General features: G+C 36.4%; 2 protein-coding genes across 2 annotated transcripts; one reads left to right on the forward strand and one right to left on the reverse strand.

Moving 5' to 3' along the window:
- Nucleotides 1-46: 46 nt before the first annotated feature.
- LOC114874183 (translin) lies at nucleotides 47-8,774 on the forward strand. Its single transcript, XM_046287379.1, is given in 16 exon segments — nucleotides 47-267; nucleotides 358-631; nucleotides 894-1,976; nucleotides 2,069-4,025; nucleotides 4,111-4,588; nucleotides 4,683-6,315; nucleotides 6,427-7,579; nucleotides 7,928-8,027; nucleotides 8,088-8,138; nucleotides 8,141-8,194; nucleotides 8,197-8,229; nucleotides 8,232-8,300; nucleotides 8,386-8,400; nucleotides 8,403-8,632; nucleotides 8,634-8,694; nucleotides 8,697-8,774. Coding segments are annotated over 10 exon segments (900 nt in total). The 5' UTR covers nucleotides 47-267; nucleotides 358-631; nucleotides 894-1,976; nucleotides 2,069-4,025; nucleotides 4,111-4,588; nucleotides 4,683-6,315; nucleotides 6,427-7,366; the 3' UTR covers nucleotides 8,771-8,774.
- An 85-nt stretch (nucleotides 8,775-8,859) lies between these two features.
- On the reverse strand, nucleotides 8,860-10,760 carry LOC114874189 (glyoxylate/hydroxypyruvate reductase A-like). The gene is given in 9 exon segments (XM_046287380.1): nucleotides 8,860-9,034; nucleotides 9,036-9,124; nucleotides 9,196-9,266; nucleotides 9,269-9,376; nucleotides 9,379-9,427; nucleotides 9,430-9,560; nucleotides 9,640-9,767; nucleotides 9,769-10,012; nucleotides 10,241-10,760. Coding segments are annotated over 9 exon segments (957 nt in total). The 5' UTR covers nucleotides 10,338-10,760; the 3' UTR covers nucleotides 8,860-8,994.
- Nucleotides 10,761-10,764: the final 4 nt, after the last annotated feature.

The following is a 10,764-nucleotide window of genomic DNA, read 5'->3' on the forward strand; positions in this document are numbered from 1 at the left end:
AAATGTTTGAATTTGAATTATAAAAATATCAGCGGGAAGTTTGAACATGGTTTCCCGCCACTTTTCGTTGGTGGATAAAGAAGATTCACGACGTCGATAAACGAATAGATCTTGTTATCGATTGCAAACTTTAAAGGAAACTATTTATCGATAAATTCTAAACAACAATTTTCTAATTCCCTCTTCAAACGTAATCGAAGAAATGCGTTTAAAATTCGATGATGAGGATCCTCCAACAAATGTGGTAAATGCGTCATTTTTGATCAGGTACGAATAACATGAATAGTTATTTTTCTTACAATAATTGATAACATTTACATGATAATGTGTAACACTTAATAATTGGTAACATATTAGATAGAAGCCGAATAATTCATTATACGAATGTGCAGTTTACGATTGTATGAAAAAGCATCGTATCTATCTACAATATTCCCTCAATTCTTCTAACCCATGATTGACCTTGAGCTTGACCTTGGGTGTGTTCTCGACCTACGAAGACGAACGTGTCGAACGAGCCCTGACCTAACCTATTCTAGGCTATGTCTCCGTTCTCCGTATACAGACAAAGCCTAGGAGAGGCTAAATCAAGTTACTCCGTTTCACAGAAATTATATCACACTGTCATCTTGTAAGTATTTTCAGTGTAAATTTGACTCATTTGTTTTTTCCATCTACATATTTACATTAGACGCTACGTATGTACTAAAAAGGTATGCATTAAATTATGTATTCAAAAAAAATTCTTTTTTTTTTCGTTAATGCATAAGTATTATACAGTTTCGATCACTTTGCGTTTTCCAACATATTATCAATTTTTATTTAACTGTCACATTATCAAATGTTGGTTTTACCAAAATTAGAATACTTAACAATCTTTCTGTAAATTGTAGATAACCGAAAGAAGTTAATTTTATATTCAAAACGTGACCAAGCGATGGCCGACGTAAGAAATGAAAGGCAAGTGTGCAACGTAGCCAACCGACGAAGAAGAGGAAGAAAAAAAGAGCCAGTCGTGTCGGTACACGCATTTTTTCGAGGAAGTTCTTTTTACGGCAGTGGCCCGCACGGCACAAAGAAAGCGTGTCACGCCTAAAAATACGCGAAGCACGCAGGTAGATGTGAAAAGGTCGTAGGGGCCGGGAGAGAGAACAAAAAAAGAAGAGAAGAAAAAAAAAACAGAAAAAGAAGGCAAAGGAATTGCACAAGAGCAGCGATTTGGTATTCAAATCGCTAGGCATGTTCCCGCCTCTCTCGCAGCGCAGGTCCTCCTCTCGTAATAGTTATACGAAGGTCTCTTCGTTTAAGTGTTTTCTCTTCTTGTTCTTCTTTCTTCTCCTCCTTTTCATGCTTCTCCTCGTTATTCTGTTAAACCGCCTCCTAACACCGAATCTTTTCTACCGATTGCACTTTTTGCTTCATCAATTTCCATTGTTTTATATTAAATCATTCTTTTTTTTACATTATTGCGCTTTATTGCAATCCTTGTCTCTTTTTTTTTAGTTATATACATTTAAACACAGAAAGAAACAAAGTTTAATTAGTCACTTTGTTAGATTGTTAATTTTGAAGAAACGTTTGTTCGCATTAATATTGAATTATTCGTTCACTTGCAGAGAAACGTCTATATGGAGACGGATATAAAGGCTTGCTCGAGAAATTTCAACGCGGCCACTGGCAGCAGAGGCGTGGAGACTTCAACGACCGCACGTGCGATATCCGAGTGGCGCAGTTACATAAACGGAACCATCGAGAGAGGCTCCGGTGATTTCGTATTTCCGAGTGGCTCGCTTTCTCTCTTCGTAACTATGAAATGAAGCCGTCGTTTCATCGTCCAAGAAAAGAACGAGCTCTATCCAACTCGCTGCTTCGTCACGATCGCTGAACCGGATCCTGAGCGTTCACCAAGGGAAAACCGTATCAGATCGATGTCACCGTTTACCTGGAACGAACTGTTTATGTCTGCTCACCGTTCGGTAAGCCGATGAATATTAACGCGTTAACTATACTTCAGCAACCCATGATGCTGTTTATTACACGCATTCAGTATTTATATAAAATCCAACAGAATCATCATTTTGCCATGGAATTTGTTCGATGACGAAGATCGAATCACGGTACCAAGTATGAACCGTGTATCGTCGCACCTCACTCGATAGAAATCTTGGTCACAGAAGAAGAACGCGGAATTCGAAGGGAACCGGTGCGTCGAGGCAGATCCACGCGACGAAATCGTCAGGATGGCACACCGAAATCACGTGTCCGTGGAAAAAAAGCAAAGTGTAAGAAGCGGGTAAGAAAGTCGGCGATCGGTATACGTGGCACCGGATTGGCCGCCGGTGGCATACCCCGACGACACGCACGGTGTGCGCGCACATCGGCAACCTGTGCACCCACTAACCACTAACCACCGAACCACGGGAGGCTAAGGTGTGCGCGCGCCAGGATAATATATGTATCTACGTGCGTTAACCACGTGAGAGCGGCCAGCATCTTTCCACGGGCCTCTTTGGTGGGGACTTAACCTATGGACTGCTCTCTCTATCTCTCCCTCCTTCTGCTGCTCTGTCTTTCTTTTATGCGAACCTTGAATTCCCGGGAAATTCGCAAAAATCTTTGTATCAACGAATTTCAAACGTTTTAACTCTTTATTCGGGCAGAGAAGAAGGAGGGGGAAATATTCTCCCGGAAACGAAGGGCAACCGAGTCCGCAAATTATACTTCCCTTATCTCGAACTGATCGATCTATAAACGGAGGACCGTTTTTAATTTCGTACCAAGTCTAAATCGCATCGGTGTCATATTTATTTCAACGTAGTTCATTTTCGTTACGTGATCAGCGTTACTTTTTTTTTTTATCTACATCGTTGCGTTACCATTTACTCCGGTATGGTAGTTAGCGTCGGTGTCTCATTCGCCAAGATAGGCGCCTACTTTTTTATTCGCCACCCTGTAGACGACGAGTTCTCACTCAACATTCCCGGCAATCTCTGATCGACGAGTTTTTATGAGGTCGTACGAACTACGTGAGCCTACCCACTTACCCAGCTGCATCGCTAATGTATGTGTTTATGCTATTTGTGGCTGGTGCACGAAAACTGCATCAGCATTACGCATGTTCTATATAAAATGAATTATGCATGATTGCAACAACTATGGACAAAAATGATTTGTATAGTTTAAGAAGATGGAAAAAATTAACAAACTTAAGCGCCAGGAAAGTTAAACTATCTTGTTTGTTTAAAGGTATAATTTGTGCAAATTATTTACATCTTTAATTACTCATAGTTCAGTGAACATGTTCTAATGTATGTATTGTTTTTAGCTAGTATCCTGTATCATTCACGTATATGTATGTTTGCAATGTGTGCTTGAAAATTGTGTGCAGTTAAAAAAAATCAAATTTTCTACGAAATGATAGGAATAAAAGGAAGGTTAAGCGAAGCATGGAGCCAAGGTCATTGTATAACTACGATCGTATCTCGACGGCTGTGGGTGGTCTATGAGATTTTTTGAACCATGACAACCTTCTGAGAACGCTAAACCTTGATATGCTTAATACTCTAGGAAGAACGAACATTTTGGTGGAATTATTAATTTTTAATGACAGTACAGAAAATATCGGATGACTTGCATATTAATTGGATAATTACATTCGTTCCAGGGATAACCGTTTCAAAGGTTGGGCCATTCAAACGGGTTACGATGTTTCATCTTTTTTTTTTTTGCATGTAGCACACCAGTGTGCAATCAGCGTGAGGCTTTATTTCGCAATTGGTGGCCAGTATTCCGAATTCTCATTTGCAACTTCGAAGATGAAGATGGCGGCAGACTACGATAATTTATTAACTAGTCTGGCAAGTCAAACCTGTTGGTTCCCCGCGGACGTGTTTTGCTGTTCGTATCCGAACGCGAAGAACTGGTGTCCTTTGATATCTTTCTACAGAAAATTGTCTCTTAATTCTACGTCCTTTAAGGATCTTTTCCTTCCATGGACATCCCACTTCAGTTGTCATTCATTAGAGGTTTCGTATGTCTTTTACCATTTATTTGGTAATTTAATATTTTGTCATTTTGAAATAACAATTTTTTATTGTGTTTCATGTTCAGCGCTGCTTTATTCCGTGAATTAAGGAAGCAACATGTTTTTGAACGTAAAATCGGGATACAGAAGACGGAAAATAAGTTGCAAAAGTTGTCGAGGCGAATGTAGCTTTCCGCAAGTTGTTCGTTCTCAGGTCACGTCCCGATGCGTGTCCCTTAATGTAACAGAAGAGCGTAAGATATAATTTCCAGACGTTTATTTGGATTCCATGGATTCTTCTGTTGTGCTCTCGGCTCTTAACGGTTTGATATTGTGCCGGTACTGTGATTCGCGATGGCGAACAGCCAGCGGGTAGGAAATTCTCCAACAGTGACGTAAAAAGGTAGCGCTCAGGGGCATTTCTTTAACACGGCGCCACCCATACGTGGATCTCTTTTATAGTTGTACGAATCAAAACAGAACTGGCTTATCTTGCTGTTGCGACTTTATTTCCTTGCGTTTCAGCAACTTTATAATTGGAACACTGGATGCTTACAGAAAAAGGTATCGTAAAAGAGTATCATCCTAATGTGAATGAAATTCATATAGTTTGAAATTTGTACATCTGGTAATTGTAACGGAAATGATTTTATTTAAGGATTTAGATCGAGTGTAAACGAGTGATGGAAATTGATATGCTTCGATGCTCCAATTAGAACACGGTCCCTGCAGATATGTTAATCTGGCAAAAGCATCTGCATTTAAATCGTGTTTGTCTGAAAGGTTGCTACGTATGCCGGTGATCCCTGACATTTACACTGATGCATTTCATGTGTGTGTTCGTACGTTGAGCACATTAAGTGGTACTCAACATCGACATGCTCTGTCGACAACACCGCTTACAAATGAGTCTGTCCCTCTCGTATAATATCGTATGTCTAATTTAGATGCGGCCAACAACTATAATATTTTTATATATTTTCCCTCTGGACACGCGATAATCGCCGCGATAAATATATCGATACGAGTACGCTTATTATCAGAGTGTCGTGTAATTCAGAAGCTGCAGAACGTTCCTGCCCGTATTTAATAACGAGACGCTTTCGAAAGAAAAGGAAGAATGAAAAAAATGGGACGATCCCCATGGCGTCGATGCGTCGTGTTTGCAAATCCGCGTCGGTATATTGACATTCCTTCGGGCGCGTAACAAAAAACGACAGAGAAAATCTGTTTAAACGTACAAATATGAGCGAACTACTAGATTCCTCTTGCTTTCGTACAACACTTGTGAAATTAACGCGTAAGACGACGAGTACTTTGGCGAGGGATGAGCGGCAAGCGCTCAATTATGAACGCTAAAAACTGTGGCAACGTGTACATTGAAAAGCGTTCCTCTATAATTGGTATTCTTAGTCGCCAGAGTTTATCTATATAGCAGAGAATTGTTTGTTCAGAGAATAGTGTTTTTTGACAATTTTTTTTTCTTTTTACAGAAAAGTGAGTCGAGCGATTGTTCGTTGGAATGAGATGCAATAGTCTGTACAGTGAATACTGCTGTAAAAATATATTTAAAAAGAACACCTTGGGCTGCTGCAATCTCCTTTTGGATGATAAGATCGACATCTAAAAATAAACGGTTCGTACGGACCATATGTGAACGGCTATGTACGAACGGCATGGTACCAAAATTTACGACCAGCTACGGTACCAGGATTTTATTAGATTGGCGCTCGAGGAAGCAAGTTTAACGGGCCGTCGTGGCCAACCTTCTTCTTCTTTCTTCTTCTTCTTCTTCTTCTCCTTCTTCTTCTTTTTCTTCATCTTCATCTTTCTTCTCATTTTTCTATTTCTTCTCGACAAACGTCTTTTCGATCCGTTTGCTCGCACTTGTGTGTACTTACACGCTGATGCCGATCGTTTTGCATTTAAAGCAAACAAAAAAATCACAGTTTCGATAAAGCAAAAAGCATTTTTATTGCAAACCCAACTATAAATCAAGTAAAAAGCAATCGTATAAGATAAATTTATATTTTTATCACGTGAGATATCATTTTGAACATATAGAGATTTGTAGAAAAACAATGTAATTGTTTTTTAAAACGCTGATCGCTCGATTAATCAAGTATATCGTTACTTGCAGCATTTCCCTTCGATACGATGAGTAACAACGCCGAGACCTTCAGCGATCGTAGATGAAGCGTGAAGATGTATAAACTGCATTGTCGAAGGTTGTCCAGCAAGGTCGCGGGTTCCTCTACACATTGATGACTACAGAACAGAGATGAACAAGTGTAAGGATAATGAGATTTCATCAGTCTCTTACTTCATTTTGCTTTATATTCTGTGTAAAATAATTATTTTACTGTAATCATTGTAAACTAGTCTTAATAATTATTTTACAGAAATTTTGAATCAAACAACTACCAAAATGAAACATCTGCGATATTCGCACTAAAGGGTATATCTACGCTTAACAAAAGAACCGACAATCCCTTCTGTACTCATGTCCGAGTCAATTCGCTCGATAAATCCTAGCCAATTCGAGCGCAGCACTCGCGAGCTCATAACGTGGGCGTGAACTTTTCAATAAAGCCAGTCTCTCGCGGATGCTTGAACGCGTATATCGGGATCATGACACGCCCGCAGATTCCGAGGTATCCTCTACGAAAGTACGTAGAGGCATCCTGTTAGAATTCCAACCACCTTCCTCGACTTCACAGCGAGGACCTACTGGGTTCTATTTATATACTGCGCGAGACCTGTAAGCTTAGAGCTCGCGCGCTTACAAACTCGGTTTCCGGACCTGTTCAAAGCGCTGTTACGACTCGGTCGTGGTCATGAAATGATCTTTTGCATCGATTTGAATAATAGTATACATTTAGATATAGTGGAGGAGTTCAAAAAGTAAGGAAAAGAACATTCTGAAATTTCTTAAAAGATAAAATAGGAAAACAACACGATGGGTCATTTTTGTTATGAGTAACTGTTAGGTACCTGCATAGATTATAGAACATTTTTGTCAAGTGTTTTTGTATAAGCTTGTTGGTTCTGTTTTGTATTTAATCTTAGGACCTGATAGTAGTACCCTGATTTTACAGGGGAATAGCTCTTTAACTGCTTCGTCTGCCAATTTATTATTCACTTGGTTATTACAACCAAACGTTGAACGTCAGAAAGTAATAGTTGTTTAATAATAATAATAAAGTAATTGACAAACTTGTATTTTAAAAAGACCGCCTTAAATTAAGAAAGCAGCGGTAACTAGTCGATAATTTACCGATACTTTGAGTTTCGAGAAGGCGGTCGGTAAGTTGTTGAGTAGTTTCCGCCGTTTTCGTACAGATGGCGCTAGTGGTCCATTGTTTTTGGCTTGTGTCACTAGTTGTTAGTTTCGCTATTGGTTTTGCCGTGCGTGTCGTATGGAAGTGTTTTGATAAAATTCATTTGTTGTTTATTAAAAATTTCGCTAGTGTCGTGAAAAGTATGGCTGAAAGAATATCAGAAATCTTTAATTCGTTTCAAGATTATCTAAATAACGAAGAAGAATTACGCGAGGTGTGTCTTGACAATTTGCTACCAATTTGATCCTACGTGTCGAAGTAACAATGTTACTAATCAGTTATAACATCATTTAAATAGAAATTTATTGTGTACATTTAAATTGTTTGATGTTCTTCAATCTACTTGGCATCAAATACCTTTTAACATAATACTGTTACATTATTATGTTAAAACACATTACAAATATTCTAGGTTAGAACGTATTGACAGATTGTCATTCAACAAATTTTAAACTTTCAGATGAAGTTGTAACGTTATTGTATATTCTAGTGGCGATTGAAAAGAAAATGTATGTAAAATATTATTAAAACTAATTTTGTATTTTGTTCTATTTTGCTAAAGGAAATCCGCGCAGTTGTAAAAGATCTTGAAAAGAGTGCCAGAGATATTCTTATGATATTACAAAATATTCACAATGAGAATAATATGGAAGAAAACATAAGTATGTGTTTCTATTGGATTAGAAGTATCAAGGCAGTTATTGTCTATTTTTATTTTGCAGTAGTATCTCAATATTGTGCAGCTGCAAGAGAATTATTCAAAGATGTACGCAAAAGTATTCAGAACTTGCAGTAGTTGTACCAAAAGAACAGTACTATCGATTTCATGATCATGGCGTTTTGTCACACAGAAATTCTGTTTCTTAGCTCTTTAATAATATATTTAGAGTATAAAGTATTAGTTACCAAAGAAACTGTTGCAGAAATGCTAGGAGGTACATTATTTGTCATGAAACAACATATTAACCCTTATATTATATTTATATTTATTTATACATGGAATTTACATTGTTTATATAGTTAAAAATAACAGACAAGAGGTTTTCACTTGGACCTGAAGATTATTTAATGGTTTGTTGCAATTATCTGCGAGTGGTATGTATGTCTTGTACTCTAATTGTGTACATAATTACCATTACTTATTAAGCATTGTATTTCTAGTCGTTTTGCCATAAATAGTGTCACTAATGGTGATTATAATGACCCTATAGAAATAGCCAGATTTGTGAGTGAACTAAATGCAGGCTTTAGACTTTTACATTTGAACGAATGATTCCTTAGAGAAACGTTTTGATGGCTTAAAATATGCTGTTAAAAAAGTAGAAGAAGTAGTTATGACCTCAGTATACGAGGTTTAAAACCATCTTCAAATTCAGTATCACAAGAAGCAGAATATATTTTTTAAGAAAGTTTCTACAGAAATAATAATACTAATAATAATACTAATAATATACATACATATACATTATCATATATAATATATTATTAAAACGGTTATATTTATATTATATTTATATTATTTTAACTTTATAAAATACTATAATTACAATTTTTTATGTTAATTTCTGTACTATATGCAGTTGCTATATTGAATAAGAGTTCCATAAATAGTTAATGGACATCTAATAATTAATAACCTTCTTTGAAATGTACTGCATTCAACAATTTCACCTTTAACAAATTTTTTATAATTCTCAACAAAAAATTGTACTACATCCTGAGCAAGAGATACTCTGAGACATGTGGTTGATATAGTAACCTATTATAAGAATGTTAATTAATCAAAATTAATATTTTGTATTAATTCTTAACAGTAGTACTACAAATCACCTGTGGTAATGTCCACAATTTACTTTCTGTTGGCAGTGGTTCTTCTTCAAAAACATCCAAAATAGCTCCAGAATCCACTGTTTTTCAAGTGCAGTTAATAAGTCTATTTCTTTGATAATTGTACCTCGACCAATGTTGATAAAAACGCTCCCACGATTTTTGCAATTCTCTAATACATTCCATTTAATAAACCTATGGTATTAGGTGTAGATGGTAGAACATTAATGATTATAAATCACAGTGTGCCAGCATTTCAGGTAAAGATTCAATTGTTCTGTGTTCATCAAGGTAATGTAAAGTTTCTTTCAGTGGTGTCCGTGTAATTCCCCATACAGTGGCTCCAAATGCTTTCAAATTTTGTGCAACTATAAAATTGAAGTATATTCTTTTGTATTCAAGTTAATGTTTTTCAACAAGTAGTAGAGAAGGAAAACTATATATTACTAGATTTTCCAATATTTCCTACACCTAGAATACCCACAGATAAATCACAAATTAATCTGTGAGACAAAATTTTTCCACTTGTTATCCATTGTCTCTGCTTCGGATTTTTGATTGCGGTCTTTGATTGCGTTCAAATTAAAAATATGTGCTATTACATATTCAGACATAGCTAAACCAAAAGCCTTGGAAGAAAAACGTGTAACTACATAATTAATTTGTTTATCTTGTGAATTGGAAACTAACTTTTCAACACCAGCCCATGTTACTTGGGCCCACTTTAAGGATGGTAATTTATCTGTATATGGTAGAAACAAATCACAGTCAGTTACAAGTATATCTGCACTTTTTAATTTTTCTATTGTATCAGTTTTATCTGAAACAAAAAATGAATTATTTAGTGTATGAGAAAATACAGTTGCATCGCCAAAAATTTAAATTGGGTGGGTTTTCCGCCAATATGTAAACGTGAAATGCGCAAATTCAGTACTCAGCGGATCGTAGTAGTAGTGCGTTTTGACACGTGCTCGCTGCGAGAACTCTCGTGACCCGAAGGAATTCAAGCTTCACGGCTATGAGAAAAAGTGTATGTCAAAAATAATACCTGGCGAAACGTCAAATACTGTTAAATTTGGAAGTTGCATTCGAATATGGTAAGATAACCTAGGAATCAGGGATAGAATTGCAACGTTATGCGCCATGTCGATACGCGGGAATATGGTTTAACTTCAACCAAAGGACGCTACAGAATTAAATTTAAAGATTGTTATTCTCACAGATCTTAGATTATTGTCGCGAATAATTGATGTTACACGGTTAGCTTGGACATGTTGTATCAATTTATCTAACCTAAATTTCTGGTTAAACATGGAATTTTTTACAGATATTATCAGTTATATTTCCTTCCCCTACATTATTCAATTTACATCTTTTTTCATTGATAATTCTAATTTAATTATGTTGCGATCACTTGGTGAAGTCTTTTTAATTTTATCGTTTAAATAACCGCAATCTTTTTTTGCAATTAATAGATTCATAAATGCATTGAAAAGATTTTTATTGTATATACAAAACGTTTACTTAATATGAAAATTATAAACTAAATATATAAAACCTACAACTTTGAAT

This window comes from Osmia bicornis, chromosome 10 (assembly GCF_907164935.1).
Source record: "Osmia bicornis bicornis chromosome 10, iOsmBic2.1, whole genome shotgun sequence".
NCBI classification, from domain to species: Eukaryota; Metazoa; Arthropoda; class Insecta; order Hymenoptera; family Megachilidae; genus Osmia; species Osmia bicornis.